This window comes from Camelina sativa, chromosome 12, assembly GCF_030686135.1.
Source record: "Camelina sativa cultivar CO46 ecotype springtype chromosome 12, ASM3068613v1".
Lineage (NCBI taxonomy): Eukaryota > Viridiplantae > Streptophyta > Magnoliopsida > Brassicales > Brassicaceae > Camelina > Camelina sativa.
In genome coordinates, this window is record NC_141891.1 from 32,927,928 (window position 1) to 32,945,427 (window position 17,500).

Sequence of the window (17,500 nt, forward strand, 5' to 3'; positions counted from 1 at the left end):
TATCAGAATCTGATGAATCCGTCCAGGTCGCTTTACTAATGGGAAGCCCTAATATATTACAAAATTTATCTTTAGCCAATGATCCAATAATAGAAGAAATTGGAATTTTGCTATCCAAATTTATTCTAACATTATCAATTAGAAATGAGTTTTCTAGCATTTGACTACGTACCACTAAAGGGTTTAATTGCAAACTTGACAGATAACCCAGAAACTCTAAATTTTCTTTAGATAATTTATTTATCTTGACCTTTTGCGATTGAAACCATATGGAAAAATAACATTGCCAGAAATTAACAAAATAATATTTCCATTTATTCATCAGAAGCGCCGTATCCTTTGTTGCCAGAATGCATCTTCCGTGATATCTAACATAATGTATGAAAGGATCCTTGAGCAACCCTAGGATCACCGGAAAATTATTAACAAAAACTTTTAAAAAATGTTGTATTTTTCCATAGAATAAAATTCGTTCAAAAAGGACTTCATAAGATGTCGATCGTAAATGCGAAGACCGATTGCGTAGAAAGAAAAGGATCGATTCGTATTCACATACATGAGAATTATATAAGAACAAGAAAAATCTTGGATTCAAAATTGATTTTTTTTTAATATAAAAATTCTTCCAATTGCAATACTCGTATAAACAGAACCGAAAAAAATGCAAAGAAGAGGCATCTTTTACCCGGTAACGTAGGGTTTGAACCAAGATTTCTAGATGGATGGGGTAAGGTATTAGTACATCTAACACATAATTAAAATGTGTTAATTTGTCTTCTAAAAAGGGAAATATTGAATGAATTGATTGTAAATTATAAGATTTTTTTAATTGTTTTCCTTGAAAAGAGGATCCTAATCTTAGGGAAAATGGAATTTCTACAATCACTGCAAATAAAACGGATATCATTTGATAATAGAAAAGACTGGTATGCCCCAAAAAGGAGTTTTGGTTCAAATCCTTAGTGGGAATAATCAAACGATTTTGTTCATACATTCGCAAAATTAAGCGTTTCACAATTAGTAAACTATATTTTTTGTCATAATCCGTATTTTCCAAGAAAATAGAGGGATTTCTATTTAATCTATTTAAACCATGATCATAAGCAAGTACATAAATATACTCCCGAAAAAAAAGTGGATATAGAAAACTCTGTTGCCGAGCCCCATCGAACTCTAAATATCCTTGAAATTTCTCCATTTGGATTGAAATTCGATTTGAACCGAAGGTAAAGTCTTTATTTTCTTGAGTTCTGAAATGACACATAGTGCGATACAGTCAAAATAAGGTATTAGACTACGAAAGCAATAGATACCTCATAAACAGGTAGACTGCTAACCGGATTCTCTATTCTCTATCTTTAATAGGTTTCTGTTCGTTATATTATAAAATAACAAAAACAAGATTATTAGAAATCCTTTATTTTTTTAACCTAATCGCTCTTTTGATTTTGGAAATATATATATATTTTTTATCAATATACTGCTTCTTTTACACACTCCAACCTAATCCAAATGGACTAGTTAAAAAAATAATTAGGACTTATGAAAAAATTGATAATAACACGCAAGAAAAAAATGCCTTCCCATACCCGTATTAGGCACTAATTTATTTTTAACATTTAATTAGTTCGGGTAATTTTTCAAATTACGAATGGAAGCTCGTTTCTTTTTTTTTTTTTCCTGGAATAAGGAAAACTGGTTTTTTATCCATCCATTTATATTTATTCACTTGACCCAAATTGGAATTCTTTTTTTTTTTTACATCAAAAAAGGGTTGTACCGATCAGGAAAGCAAAAAACTGTTATCTGAATTCTCCCTTGATACGACATGCTATTTTTTCCATTCATTCCTTTCAGGATCAGTCGTGGTCTTACAAACTCTACCGCAGATTTGGACGAATCCTTTTCTTCATACAAATGTGTAAAAGATGCTAGTCGCACTTAAAAGCTGAGTACTCTACCGTTGAGTTAGCAACCCCAAAAAACAAAAAAAGAACGTACTGCAAATATGTAGATACAACCAGAATAAAGAAAAAAATCCAGTCGTGTGTGCGTCAGGGATAAATAGATCCATTTATCTATGAGAGAATTATATTTGGTCCATACAATGTTGTCAATATTATTATGAATTTTTCATATAGTGAAACGAATAGAAAAAATCAATAAAAAAGCTTAAGCCCTTGGGTTGTTAGTTCATACAATGAATGAAAACTAAGCCAGTTAAGATAATCTCAAAATTTTTTATACTCTTTTAGACCCACTTTTTATGGCCTTTCATTTTTTATGATGAATAAATTATTCATATAATAATATATATATTAGTTTTATTCAGAATGAATATATTATTTTCTATTTTATATACAGTATTTTTTTCTATACAGTAAAATTTTGTATTTATAAAAAAATTCGAATTTATATAATCTAGATCCAAATTTTTTTCATAAATTTGTTTATGATTATAAAACATAATAGTTGTTCGCAGGTTTTTTTTAGTATTCGTATCTTAGGAGGAAGACTAATAAATCAAAATAAATATGATGGAAGTGAAAGAGGAGGAAAGATAAGAGTAGATAAAATTTGATATCAAGCTATATACGAGTCTTTCACATCCTCTTTTTTTTATTTCATTAATTAAATTTCATTTTATTAAGACTTAATTCCGTACAAATCCCTGCCTTATAATCCCTGCCTTATTTTAAATATCATGAACTTTTCTTGTTGGTTGAGCTCCTTTTTTAAGAAAATTGAGAATAGCAGGAAGATTTAAATAAGTTTGATTAGTTATCGGATCATAAAAACCCACCTTGCTAAGATCTCTTCCTTCTCTTCGGGAGCAAACATCAATTGCAACGATTCGATAAACGGCTCATTGGGATAGATGTATTGGGATAGATGTATATGAATAATACCCCCCCTAGAAACGTATAAGAGGTTTTGGCCTCGTACGGCTCAAGAAAAAAATTCAATGAGTAGAAGTTAACTTTAACTCTCTGTATAAAATTCAAATAGTCAATTCAAATATTAAATAGATTAATAAAAACATTAAATCAATTAGCCAGTATTGAAACCCTAAATATTTTTTCCATAAAAAGCATTCATAACATTCGTACTCTCGTAACTCAAGTTAAACAACTCTCAAATACCTCACCGGAGAGCCCTTAAGTACTTTTTTTATTGAGTAGTCTCTAGCCCTTTTTTTGGTTGGCTCATTTTTTAGAATCTATTTTGATTCTTCATTCTGATCTATTTTTTCAAACAATTGAAAACTGGATTTCCTTGTTTAGGGATTCTTTATCCTTACTTTGAATCTTTAGGTTTAGACATGACTTCGGTGATCTTGAATCGTTTTATTAAAAAAGGGCAGGAACAAGCCCCTTATTTTGTTTATGATGTCTTTTCTTTCTATACAAAGAATCATACAAACGCTTGATTCACGCATGATAGACTTTTGATTCAAAGAATTTTAAAATTTTCAGAAAATTTACCCCCTTCCATTATAAAATTGCTTGAAAGGACTTTTTTTCAATATAAAAAGACTTACGAAGTTGTTCCAACTTATTGATTCGCACTAACCTTAGATCCTTACTCCTGCGAAAGGAATAAAAACTTTCTATTCTCCTTGAGCTCCATCCTGTACTCTTTTTTATATTCCAAAAAGGTGTAGGACTCGAGTAAAATAGAATACAAAATGTCGAGCCAAGAGCACCTATATTCCTATATAAAAATATAAAAAGTGGCGGATGAAAAAATCCACAGCAGATCAGGTCCTTAAATTCAAGTCGCACGTTGCTTTCTACCACATCGTTTTAAACGATGTTTTACCATAACATTCCTCTAGTTTGTGTAATTGATTCAATTCTGGAATCATGAATAGTCATAGTTCAGTCAGTATATCGTAATCTATACCTTTTCTTTCTCTATGAATGGAATAGTGAATTTACGCGTAAAGGTTCAGTCAGAATTCAAATGAATCCCATATTAGTTTGAATAGAAATCTATATTTATATCTATAAATATAGATTTTTTTGAATTCGGTTAAAATAATGAAAAATAAGTTTATTCTTCTTTTCATTTCAATATTTTATTCTTAAAAAAGATTGGATTTTTAAACAGAAAGAGAAAGATGGTGTACAAAGGCAATAGAAGATTGATTCGGTAATGACTATACTCTGGGACGGAAGGATTCGAACCTCCGAATAGCGGGACCAAAACCCGTTGCCTTACCGCTTGGCTACGCCCCATTTCGCTTTTTATTCAAGACTACTAAAAGAGTAATATTCCTATTGGTTGTTCGTCAATTCAAAATTAAATATAGGTTACATCGGTGCTAGAGTTTTAACACGTGTAGATAGCAAATAAAACTTACTTTATTGATCATTACATAGAATTCAATTAAGATATTGTATGAAAATATTATTTCTTTAATTCTCATAAGAGAATGAAAGGATTTTTGATTGAGTAAGTTCAACAAAGTCTTTTTAGACTATCTTTCTTTATTTTTTCCTTATATAAAAAATATATTAATAACTCAATCAAAATTAAATTATCCACAAGAACACCAATTTTTGTTATGCTTAATATATTTAATTTGATCTGTATTTGTTTTAATTCTGCCCTTTTTTCAAGCACTTTTTTAGTCGCCAAATTGCCAGAGGCCTACGCCTTTTTGAATCCAATCGTAGATGTTATGCCCGTAATACCTCTTTTCTTTCTTCTCTTAGCCTTTGTTTGGCAAGCCGCTGTAAGTTTTCGATAAAATGCAATTCTTAATACTGTCTTAAAAAAATTCACGTTTTTTGTTCTTCCAACAATTCAAAAGATCAAAAAATCTTGACGGCAGCCATACTAAATCTGGATCATTTCTATTTCCTAAATTTTATCCTCTTTTCCCTAAATGAAAGAACCTAATTAGATTCGAGTTCACAAAAAAAAAAAAAATATCTAGATGTTGGTATGCAAATCTGTTTGAATATGAAAGATTCGACTATTATCTTAATTACAACTGACTTTCTGAAACTTTTTTTTTTTATTTTTTGGTATCAAAATTAGATATTTGATATAAAAATAGAGAATCTATTCTCTTTTTTTTTTTAGTAAGATCTTGGAGATTGTGTAATGCTTACTCTCAAACTTTTTGTATACACTGTAGTTATATTCTTTGTTTCTCTCTTCATATTTGGATTCCTATCTAATGATCCAGGACGTAATCCGGGACGTGAAGAATAAAAAAGAAAGGTTTTTTATTGCTTTATTTAATTAGTGGAAATGCTCTAATTTTATTAGGATTTTATCTATTACACATCATCAAAAGGAGAAAGGGAAAGAGAGGGATTCGAACCCTCGGTACGATTAACTCGTACAATGGATTAGCAATCCAACGCTTTAGTCCACTCAGCCATCTCTCCGAATCAAAAGGGATACTTATTAGGTTCCATTAAACAAAAAAAAGGTTTGAAAAAGAACCTTCTCCACTTTATTCTTAAAAAGCTTTCTTTTTTTGTATAGATTATTCTTTATATTATATATATTTTTTCATTTTCTATATTTTATTATATATATATATAAATTTCTTTTTTATTATATAAATATATTTATCCTCTATTTATATATATAATATATATTACTATTATATAAATAAATGTTTTTGTTTTTATAGAACTTTCTCAGTAATTCTAGTTACATTAAAAATTTAGCTAAAGATTAGGCGCGAACTCGAAAGAGAAATAAATAAAACTACAATCATAGAAATAGAGAATCCTTTTTTTATTTTGTCTCGTCAAAACACAAGTAAAAGATCTTTTTTATTTTAATAGCCTGGCCTGGTCAGTCCCCAGCCGGGCCTTTTTTTGTTAAAATTAAAAAGACTCATCCGATGGATTTTTAGACAAAAAAAGATTTGAAATAAAAAAAGTGGAATTTAATTCGCTTTTACTAATTTTATTAAGTCAACGCTAGAATTTTCTAATTTTTTTTTCAGATTTTTTTATTACACCCCCGATTACTTTGTTCGACAAAAGGTTAATTTATATGCAATAATTGCATTGTAGCGGGTATAGTTTAGTGGTAAAAGTGTGATTCGTTCCTTTAATCCCTTTAATAGTTAAAGGGTCTCTCGGTTGGATTCATCTTCCGATCAAAAATTTTATTTCTTAAAAGGATTTAGTCCTTTCCCTTTCAATGAAAGATTCAAGGAAGATTATAGATTCTCGTAATTTGTATCCAAAGACTCTAATCAATTGTAAATTTGGATTATGAAATTCCGAAACATAATTTTTGAATTGGATGACTATTTACAATTCAATAAGTATAACAAGAGGATCCATGGATAAAGCTAGAAAAGTGTCTTTCTTATCGTAACTAAATCTTCAGTTCTATATCATTGTTTGGTATAGAAAAAATTGAAGCAAAATAGCTATTAAACGAGAACTTTGGTTTACTAAAGACATCGACATATTATATTGTTTTAGCTCGGTAGAAACCAAATACTTTTCCTAAGGATTCCGTTAAATAGAAATAAAGAACGAAGTAACTAGAAAGATTGTTCGAGTTCGCCTGATCTATCTTCTAGAAGGATCATCTAGAAAGCAAAATTTTCTGTGAAAGTACCCAGACGGAAAAAAAGCTAACATAGATGTTATGGGTCGAATTTTGATTTCGTTCCCGTCTTTTTTTATTTGGGAAGTTCTCCATCCATCATAAAGGAGCCGAATGAAACCAAAGTTTCATGTTCGGTTTTGAATTAGAGACGTTAAAAATATAAAAATGATCGATCGACGTCGACTAAAACCCTTAGCCTTCCAAGCTAACGATGCGGGTTCGATTCCCGCTACCCGCTCTAAATTCACAATTGCCCCTTTTTTTATTAGAGACAATTTTCTCTATTAGAATTGTCTAATAGCAATTGTGTATTGAATTCAGTTCAATACACAATTGCTAAAAAGATTTTGCACATTCTTTTTTTTTAACAATTGGAAAGTAAAAAAAAAAAAGCGAAAAGCGTCCATTGTCTAATGGATAGGACATAGGTCTTCTAAACCTTTGGTATAGGTTCAAATCCTATTGGACGCAATATCAATATATCTATATTGATATTTATCTATTATTTCCATTTCTATATATTATATATAATATATTTTTATTCTATTTCGAAAAAAGCTAAGAAATAAATAGAATAAGAAAGAAATTCTGAATGCTTTAAGATTTAATATTAAACAGATATATAGTTATATACTTCTTTCTATTATATATACTTGACTTGTAGACTTCTATTTATAGATTATAGAATTTCTTAAAAATTTAATTAAAATTAAAGAGTCAAATTGACTAAAGAATCAAAAAAAAGAACGTTTCATTTCTTTTTTTATACTTTCTCCTGAAGTAGAAAACGTTCTAGTTGCTCTTGAATACCTTCTTTCAAAAAGCTTTCTGCTTCAGCGGTTAATGTCTTGGTAGAGGCTATGATTTCTTGAAACTGAGGTTTATTCGTTTTTAAGTAAGTGCGTAACTGAACGAGAAATTTTCTTACTTGTCCAATTTCTAATCCATCCAGATAACCATTTGTTCCGGTATAAATGGTCATTACCTGTTCTTCCACTGTGAGAGGGGCTGATTGGGATTGTTTCAGTAACTCACGCAATCGTTGACCTCTTGCCAATTGATTCTGAGTAGCTTTATCGAGATCAGAAGAAAATTGGGCAAAGGCTTCTAATTCAGCGAATTGAGCCAATTCCAATTTTAATTTTCCAGCTACCTGTTTCATAGCTTTAATTTGAGCGGCTGACCCTACTCTCGAGACAGAAATCCCTACATTAATAGCAGGTCTGATTCCAGCATTAAAAAGATCGGCGGATAAGAATATTTGTCCATCTGTAATGGAAATTACATTAGTAGGAATATAAGCTGAAACATCTCCTGACTGGGTCTCGACGATTGGTAAGGCAGTCATACTTCCTTCACCTAATTGAGAGCTTAATTTAGCGGCTCTTTCTAAAAGACGTGAATGTAAATAAAAAACATCTCCTGGATAAGCTTCACGACCCGGCGGTCTTCGTAATAGAAGAGACATTTGTCTATAAGCTTGTGCTTGTTTGGAAAGATCATCATAAATTATTAAAGTGTGTTGTTCACGGTACATAAAATATTCAGCCAAGGCTGCTCCTGTATAAGGTGCGAGGTATTGTAACGTAGCTGGGGAATCGGCCGTTTCAGCTACCACAATAGTGTATTCCATTGCCCCTCGTTCCTGTAAACTGGTCACTACCTGAGCCACGGAAGAAGCTTTTTGACCAATAGCTACATAAACACATATTACATTTTGACCTTGTTGATTGAGAATTGTATCTGTGGCTACTGCTGTTTTACCGGTCTGTCTGTCACCAATAATTAATTCTCGCTGGCCGCGTCCTATAGGGATCATGGAATCAATAGCAATAAGTCCTGTTTGAAGGGGCTCATATACAAAACGTCTCGAAATAATACCTGGGGCAGGAGATTCAATTAACCGAGATTCAGAAGCTGAAATCTTACCTCGACCATCAATAGGGTTAGCCAAGGCGTTTATAACACGCCCCAAATAAGCCTCACTCACGGGTATCTGAGCAATTTTTCCCGTAGCTTTGACTGAACTTCCTTCTTGGATCATCAAACCGTCACCCATTAATACAACACCAACATTATTTGATTCTAAATTAAGAGCAATACCTATAGTACCCTCGTCGAATTCTACTAATTCACCTGCCATTACTTCATCAAGACCATAAACACGAGCGATGCCATCGCCCACTTGAAGTACGGTACCGGTATTTACAATCGTTACTTCTCTATTATATTGCTCAATACGTTCACGGATAATATTACTAATTTCGTCGGCTCTAATGGTTACCATGAGTATTGTCCTGATTCTTTTTTGAAAGAAAAAAAAATAATGCCTATCATAATCGTAAGGAAAGGACTAATCAGTTATTTCTTTCATCGTACCAAACATCCCAATATTTGCATTAATAGTACGTAAATGTAACTCGTTACTCAAACAACTATTAAGGGTTCCTATAGCTCCTTGTAAAGCTTGTTGGAAAACCCGTTCGCGGACTTGATTAATTGTTCTTTGTTGCTCAAAAAGAATGGTTTCATTTTTGTAATTTTCTAATTGTTTCAAAGTCTTATAAGTTGAATTAATCAAATTTAATTTTTCTCGTTCGATTTCAGAGTATCCATTCACGCGAAACTGATCCGCTTCCGTTTCTACTTTACGCAAGCGAGCCCGGGCATTTTCTAATTGTTGAATAGCTCCTTCACGCAGTTCTTCTGAATTTCTAATAGTATTTAATATCCTCTGCTTTCGATTATCTAATAAATCATTTAATGAAAGTAGATTATCTTTCCATTCATTAAAAAAAAAAAAAAGTTCTATGATCCCTTCCCGAACCAAATATGAATCTTTCGATTCGTTTGGCTCTCATGCTCATTTATTCCAATCATTTATCAATTATTTATGAGACTTCCATTCCCATCTTTTTCATGCAATGAGCCTACCCTCTCCCGAGTTTTTTTATTCAATTCATATTCAATATATATTTATATCGAAAAAGATCACCAATCCAAGATAAAAATATTCGGAGGATTCTTCTGACCAATGAAAAATCAATAATTGTCAGCAAAGTTGTTTCTTTTTTTCTTGAAATCCAAAGAATTCTTATTACTTTATACGTAGGTTATCAATTCTGCATTATAAAAAAAGACTCAAAAAATTTTATCGACATGAGTGTTTTATATCGAAAAAAGTCTACCAATTCTTTTTGAAATTTTTATTCAGTTTTTTATTAGACTACATTTTTTAATAGTAGAAAGAGTACCATGTTGCATCTGAACTTCAAACGGTTTAGCTTTAACCATGTTAATTAATTGTCCCAATTTTTGGTTGATAGAGAATCAAAGTAAAGCGGACTTACCAAAGAATAACGAAATGCTATGGTTCTAAAATATGATTTTTTTTATTCAGAAGTAATTCGCGGGATTATGCACTTTTTCCTAGTTATAGTGCCACTGGGTGAATCCAGCCTATTCTTGAAATGAACAACTCACACACACTCCCTTTCCAAAAAAGATCAATACACCGAAAACTACACTTAGATTTATTGGATTTGTTGCTAAAATATCGGTATTAAATCCGAAACTCCCGGCGGATGGCCAGTGACCCAAGTAAACGAAAGAATCGGTTAAATTTTTCATATAATCTCCTCTTCTAGCTAAACTATAAAAAAAAGAACTCTGTCCTTTTTTTTTATTCTTTTTATTGAAAATAAAAAGAAATTTTAATTTAATAATTTAATTTACCTCTTTGGATATTTGTAAACAGAATCAACAACCTATTCTATTTACAAACGTATTTTCCAAAATTTTTAATTTTCAATAATAATAATGAGACTTATTAGAATTAAGCTAGAATTTGAGACCAAGTTTTATGTCAAGTTCAAAAAACCTAAACTTCCTTTTTTTCGCAACACTCCTTAAAAAAGTTTCTATTAAACTAAAAGAATAAGGGGAAGGAAGAAAGCGAATCGATGTGCTAATTCCCCATCCTCAAATTAGTCCTTCCCAAGGATTGTTGTCTCAATGAATAATTGTAGGAGTTAAATCTTGATAGAATTAAAAAACTACAAAAAAAAATCCCGAATTTTATGATTTCTGGGATTAAACAAAAGGATTCGCAAATAAAAGCGCTAATGCTACAACCAGGCCATAAATTGTTAAAGCTTCCATAAAAGCCAAACTAAGCAATAAAGTACCTCGGATTTTTCCTTCTGCCTCAGGTTGTCTCGCGATACCTTCGACAGCTTGACCCGCAGCTGTACCTTGACCAACTCCAGGTCCAATAGAAGCAAGCCCAACAGCCAACCCAGCAGCAATAACCGAAGCAGCAGAAACCAGTGGATTCATGATAAGTTCCTCACACCAAAATAAAGAAATAGTTAATGATACAATCATCAAATGACTTAGGACGTAATTCTAATTAAGTAATCGCTAAGATTCATCAAGCCAAAATAACCAAAAACTAGAATTGAAATAATATAATAAAATGAGTGAATCATAAGAATTACTTTAATAGTAGTTCCTATTCACGGGATTTTTAAAAATCCATAATATAGATATACGACTTTTTTATGCCATTTATTTTTTGTGAACCATTCTTTGAATTCTTCATTCTTTTTTTATCGTTTTTTCAGCCAATTCACAGATAAAAAGGAAGAATTTATAATCGAATCCCTATCTAAATAGAAATTCACAAAAGTATGTAGAGCAGATTCAAATTATATAGATCTTTAACTCATATATACCTAGGCAATATCAAATATCACATATACAAGTGTTTCTTACATAACGTAAACCAACTATTCTATAATTAATTGGGCTAACCTAAAAAAGAATATTTGAAAAAAAAATCGTTAATGATGACCTTCCATAGATTCACCTATATAAGCCGCAGCTAAAGTGGCAAAAATGAGAGCTTGAATCCCACTTGTAAATAATCCAAGGAACATGACAGGTATAGGAACCACTAAAGGTACTAAAGAAACAAGAACAACAACGACTAATTCATCGGCTAATATATTTCCGAAAAGTCGAAAACTAAGTGATAGGGGTTTTGTAAAATCTTCTAAGATGTTAATGGGTAAAAGAATTGGGGTTGGTTGAATGTATTTACTGAAATACCCTAATCCTTTTTTGCTAAGCCCCGCATAAAAATAGGCTACTGATGTGAGTAAAGCTAAAGCAACCGTCGTATTTATATCATTCGTTGGTGCTGCTAACTCCCCTTGAGGTAACTGGATAATTTTCCACGGTAAAAGGGCTCCTGACCAGTTAGAAACAAAAATAAATAAAAACAGGGTTCCAATAAAGGGAACCCATGGACCATATTCTTCTCCAATCTGGGTTTTACTCACGTCTCGAATGAATTCAATAACAAATTCAAAGAAATTTTGGCCGTCAGTTGGAATGGTTTGTGGATTGCGAATCGCTAGAACTGCAGAACCTAATAAGATAGCAATTACAACCCAAGAAGTAATAAGGACTTGGGCATGGATCTGGAAACCCCCTATTTGCCAATAGAAATGTTGGCCTACTTCTACACCAGATATCTCATATAACCCTTCTTTTATTAGTGTGTTGATGGAACATGATAAAACATTCATATTGCCCTCTGACAGAAATAAGAACTTTAAATTATTTTGATTCAAGATCTCCCCCTTTTTTTACTTATTTACGTTAATTTTATATTTAGTTTCAAGATCTCCCAACTAAACAAATCACACAATATCCCTAGTTTTTCTATCTTTTTCTTTTGTACAATTAAGGAGTAGTAACCGATTTTTTAAATCGAAATACAGGGAGCCCCTCCCTCAAAAAAAATTGATTTATTTATCTTATTATTAATCAAGAATTTTGTATATAGCTAGAACGACCCTCACAAATTGCGAATACTAATTTGTTAAGAATGAATCGAATTGAAGCTATAGCGTCATCATTTGCTGGAATCGAAATATCCGCGAGATCGGGATTACAATTTGTATCGATTAAAGAAATGGTTGGAATTCCCAAAGTGATACATTCTCTAAGAGCCGTATATTCTTCTTGCTGATCGAGGATGATTACAATATCAGGCAATCCCGTCATATATTTAATCCCGCCTAGATATGTTTCCAAGCGAGATAATTGTCTCTTCAACACAGCTGCATCCCTTTTCGGAAGACGGTTGAATCCCTCTGTCTTTTGTTCAGTTCTCAAGTCCCTAAACTTATGAAGTCTTTTTTCTGTAGTGGACCAATTTGTTAACATGCCGCCGAGCCACTTTTTATTAACATAATGACACCGAGCCCATATTGCAGCCCGCGACACTAAATCAGCTGCTTTATTTTTTGTCCCAACAATTAAGAATTGTTTTCCCCTACTTGCTGCATCAAAAACTAAATCACAAGCTTCTGATAATAAACGAGCAGTTCTAGTCAGATTTATAATATGAATACCTTTACGCTTTGCAGAAATATAAGGTGCCATTCTAGGATTCCATTTCCTCGTACCATGTCCAAAATGAACTCCTGCTCTCATCATCTCTTCCAAATCGATGTTCCAATATCTTTTTGTCATTTCTTTTCACACTTAAAAAGGGGGGCACCCCAAACTAAAATAAATTTTTGTTCCGATGGAACCTTCTCTTGTACCGGGGATGGCCATTTATGCATGAACCAAGCCATTATTTTGTATTCATTATTATCTTTATTAGTGTTAACAAATTACCAAAGCAAATGACTACAGCAAACAACAAAAAATAAAATTCAAAATAGTCCGCTATTAGAAATCATTAAATCCTAGAAAAGTCAGATTTGGAAATAGAAGAGTGACAAAATTCCCTGTGGTAGAATAAAATATCTCTCATATCTCCCTCGAATAAAGCTAAATTCTTTGTTTTTTTTTCCAAAAGAATGGTGGTGTGTTGCCGTGAACAATGCACCAATCCTTTGTTGAATCCGGTCCCGGCAGGGATCACCCCCCCTAGAACAACATTTTCTTTCAGGCCTTTTAACCAATCGATACGACCCCGAAGAGCTGCTTTTGCTAAAACCCGAGCAGTTTCTTGAAAACTTGCTTCGGATATAAAACTTTGAGTATTCAAAGATGCTCGAGTTATTCCTAATAAAACGGCTCGATAACAGATTGCTTCTTCTAAAGCACGCCCCGTTCGTTCTGCTCGTAACAATCCAATAAGTTCTCCAGGTAAAAAAACATTAGACATTCCCTCTTCGGAAACCAAAACTTTTGATGTTATTTGACGTACAATAATTTCGATATGCCTATTATGAATCTGCACCCCCTGGGATCGATAAACCTTTTGAATCTTATTAACCAAAGAAATACGACTTTGCACTATAGTTAGCTCAGCACCAATCAAGAATCCCCAAGGAATTCCAAGAATTCTTGTTATACACTTGTTCCAACCCTTAATCCGCTTTTCTAAGTTCAGCGATATTGAATCAATCGAGCGGACTTCTAACACTTGTTCTACTTTTGGAAGACCTTGTGTTATATCACCGGATCTCGATTTTTCATATATAAATGTAACTAATGTATCCCCTTCGGAAAGAATTTCTCTGTAATGCCCATGAACTTTTGCTCCCGGAGTAGCCAAATAGGGCTTAGCGGATCTTATTACTACAGAATCCCTTTGAACAATTAAAACTTGACCCGATTTTAGGTGTGGTTCTTTTTTGGCTATACATACATTTTCACAAAAAAATTGTCCAAGACTAATTATTGTGGACGTTTCCTCATAATAATTATGATGATAATTTTGATGAATAAAATACCAATTCAATTTGAATGGATTCAAAACAACGTTACTGTTTGGGTCGAGATTAAAAATTATTCCGTTTTCATCGATTAAATAAGAGTTAATTACTTGAAAAATATGTTTTAAGTTATCAAGTTGCAAATATTTAATTAAAGAAATCTGATTATACGTGAGTAAAGGCAAAAACGAATAAAAATTTGAAATTTGGGTGGCTGTTCCTAAGGGGCCTGACGAATTTTTAATTGTAATTAGCGTATTTTTTTTTATTGATTGGTTTATCACATTGTGATATTTTACATGATTAAATGGACCCATTCTAAAACAATTAGATGATGATAAAATTAACAAAGATTGGGATTCCTTATTTCGATTTAAGAACATATGAATAGTTCCGTGATTTTGTCTAAGTGATTGTTGAAGAATGCCAGCCTTGGGAGAAATCGGATAAAACGGATTCATCTGATCTGCAGAGATCAATCCCGAATCTGGCGAATTATTCCTTTTTCTTATATATGAAATATGGGATTTCACTAAGCCAATTCTTATGAAATCTCGAATCAAACCCTTTGTACTTACTTCAACAAAGAAAGCACGGACCTCCTCGAGGGAAGAATTTTTTTTATCTTGGTCCCAATTCAAGACTAAACAAGTTCGAACTAATTGAATACTTGTGTCAGAAATTCCTCGAGTTGGTTTGCCATTTCCATAAAGGATATAGTTGAAAACTCGAAGTTGAATATTATCCTTTTCCCGAAAGAGATCTTGTGGGAAGAGTGTTGCCAAATTTATACTGTCCGCTATCTCATAGGTGGCTACGGGCCGCACCAAAACAAAAAACTTTTTCTTGGTTGGTGTGATCCGTTGGACATAAATCCAATTTTTAAATTTTTTGGATTCCTTCGAGTTTTTTTTTCCTCTTCCTGGCGGTATCAAGATGCCACTGTGTCGGGATATTTTATCTGTCTTGTCCGGAAAATGGATATCCCCCGAAAATATTTTGAGTTCAATCCTTTTTTTTTTTTTCTCCACTCGGATCAACCCGCCGACTTGGCTTCTTATATTTAAAGTGAGTCGTGTATCGACTCCAATGATACTATAGTTCTGTACCATTATGGCAGAGGATTCGGGTAAAATGTGCACTTCCTCAGGAATGAAAAAAAAGCGATCTACTTTCATTTCGTATTTTGTCTTAAATTTTTGGACTCCTCGATACTCAATCATATCCTCTTTTTGGATGATTGAATCCGCCTTTAGAGCCCCATATTTAAGAATTCCGGAACTCTTTCTTCGGTATCTAGGATCATCAAAAAAAGCAAAAATACTATTTCTACGGAAAATACCATTTATGGGTATTTCAACCGAGATACCTGAATGCGGTATGAGTTCTTTCTCTTGCTCTTGAATCGATTGGAATGGAATAAGAAATCGATTTCTTCGCCTTTTTGCTAATAAATCCGAGTTCTCATGAAAAATAGCAGAATATATGAAATTAGAATGACTAGTACCTAAGTTTCCATTCAATTCTGAATAATTGGAAATCCCTAAGTTTTTTTGATCCGCAAAATCCGAACTAAAAAATTTTTGGCTCACTTGATCATTATTCACTGAGAGGCTAGAAATAGATTTTCTTTCGGCGGGAAGAAAGGGTATGTTCATTTGATCTTGATCTTTATGGATCGAAAAAAGAATTAGACTAGATCCACACGAACTTCCTGATAATATCCATAAATGACTTGTTTTTGGTAAAAGGTGGACATTACTATATGTAAATTCGGGTGCATGGGACACATCAGTACTCCAGTGCATTTCGCCCTCTGAGTCAGAATAAATATATTTTCTAACCCTCTCTTTAAAATGAAAAGTGTATGTTCCCTCGCGAATCTCAGCAATAACTTGTTCTGATTCCACATATTGATCATTTTGAACTAAAAGAAAACTTTTTGGTGGAATAGTCACGCTATGTATAATATCTTCGCTCTCAATAATTACAGACAAGTCTATATAACATAGAAAGGCAGGATGCCCGTGACGTGTACGTGTAGGATGAACCAAATCCTCATTGAATTTTATTTTTCCATTATAAGGGGCTCGTACATGTTCGGCAGTACCTCCTGTAAATACCCCGCCGGTATGAAAAGTTCTTAATGTTAGTTGAGTCCCCGGTTCGCCGATCGATTGACCCGCGATAATACCTACAGCTTCCCCCAATTCAACTAGGTCACCATGAGTGGGACTCCGACCATAACATAATCGACAGATCCAAGATGTACTTCGACAAGTAAAGGGAGTTCGAATAGATATTGATTGTGTTCCAAAGGTTATTAATCGATTGACAAGTCCAATCCCAAGATCTTGATTTCGAAAGGCGACACATCGGGAACCTATATATATATCGTCTGCTAAGACACGACCAATTAATGTTTGGATAAAAATTCTTTCTGACATCATCCGATTTTTATTTCGAGGACTCACAGAAATCCCTCGGATAGTGCCACAATCTGTTCTACGTACAACAATATGTTGAACTACTTCAACAAGTCGACGCGTAAGATATCCAGCATCTGATGTGCGTACAGCAGTATCTACAACTCCTTTACGGGCTCCATAGCAAGAAATAATATATTCTGTTAAAGACAGTCCTTCGCGTAAATTGCTTTGAATAGGTAAATCAATCATTTGTCCTTGGGGATCCGACATTAATCCTCTCATACCTACTAATTGATGTACTTGAGATGCATTTCCCCTAGCTCCCGAAAAAGACATCATATGGACTGGATTGAAGGGGTCCGTCATCCTAAAATTAGGATTCATTTCTTGTCGCAAATATTCACTTGTAGCATACCATATCTCAATAGATTGGCGTAATTTTTCTACCGCATGTACATTCCCATAATGATGGTGTTTTTCCAAAATCCAACTTTGTTGTTCAGCATCTTGGACAAGCCAGCCCTTAGAAGGTATCGTTAAAAGATCATCAATTCCTAATGAAATGGATGTAGCAGTGGCTTGCTGGAAACCCAGAGTCTTTACTTGATCTAGGATGTGTGATGTATATGCCATCCCGAAGTGATCTATTAATCGGCTAATAAGTCGTTTAATAGCAGTTCCATCTATCACTTTATTGTGAAATACCAGATTGGCCCGTTCCGCCATAAG

At 33.0% G+C, this 17,500-nt stretch overlaps 2 protein-coding genes, 1 non-coding gene and 1 pseudogene across 11 annotated transcripts in view; 1 reads left to right on the forward strand and 3 right to left on the reverse strand.

Moving 5' to 3' along the window:
- The window catches only part of LOC147932937 (ribulose bisphosphate carboxylase large chain-like), a 77,281-nt gene that overhangs the window by 33,313 nt on the left and 26,468 nt on the right, over window positions 1-17,500 (forward strand). The window contains exon 2 of one of the 8 annotated variants that reach the window (XM_087479110.1): window positions 12,323-15,473. The exons of 6 other annotated variants lie outside the window; for them this stretch is intronic. Coding sequence is in view for 1 of the 2 variants with exons in the window: in XM_087479108.1 (XP_087335234.1) it covers window positions 4,386-4,425 (40 nt within the window). In the remaining variant the exon portion in view is untranslated. Of the gene's footprint in view, window positions 1-4,385; window positions 5,311-12,322; window positions 15,474-17,500 lie in introns of those variants that run through there. One more of the 8 variants, XM_087479108.1, reaches the window with a different exon arrangement.
- LOC147932941 (small ribosomal subunit protein uS3c pseudogene) overlaps window positions 1-17,500 on the reverse strand; it is a 57,062-nt pseudogene that overhangs the window by 7,213 nt on the left and 32,349 nt on the right. The window lies entirely within an intron of this gene.
- On the reverse strand, window positions 5,318-5,405 carry TRNAS-GCU (transfer RNA serine (anticodon GCU)). Its single transcript has one exon. It is a non-coding gene; the product is annotated as a tRNA-Ser (tRNA).
- Window positions 8,615-10,271, reverse strand: LOC147932945 (ATP synthase subunit b, chloroplastic). Its single transcript, XM_087479115.1, has 2 exons — window positions 10,083-10,271; window positions 8,615-9,360 (listed from the first exon to the last, which is right to left on the reverse strand). The coding sequence occupies exons 1-2, from the start codon at window positions 10,225-10,227 to the stop codon at window positions 8,951-8,953; spliced, it is 555 nt and encodes a 184-aa protein (XP_087335241.1). The 5' UTR covers window positions 10,228-10,271; the 3' UTR covers window positions 8,615-8,950.

Bases quoted from the DNA above. Each gene is read 5' to 3' on its own strand.
- LOC147932945 (XM_087479115.1), bottom strand. From the start codon at position 10,227: ATGAAAAATTTAACCGATTCTTTCGTTTACTTGGGTCACTGGCCATCC. The intron at 9,361-10,082 runs GTGTGAGTTGTT...ATCTACTTTCAT, and splicing joins CTTTTTTGGAAAGGGAGTGT to TAAATGATTTATTAGATAAT.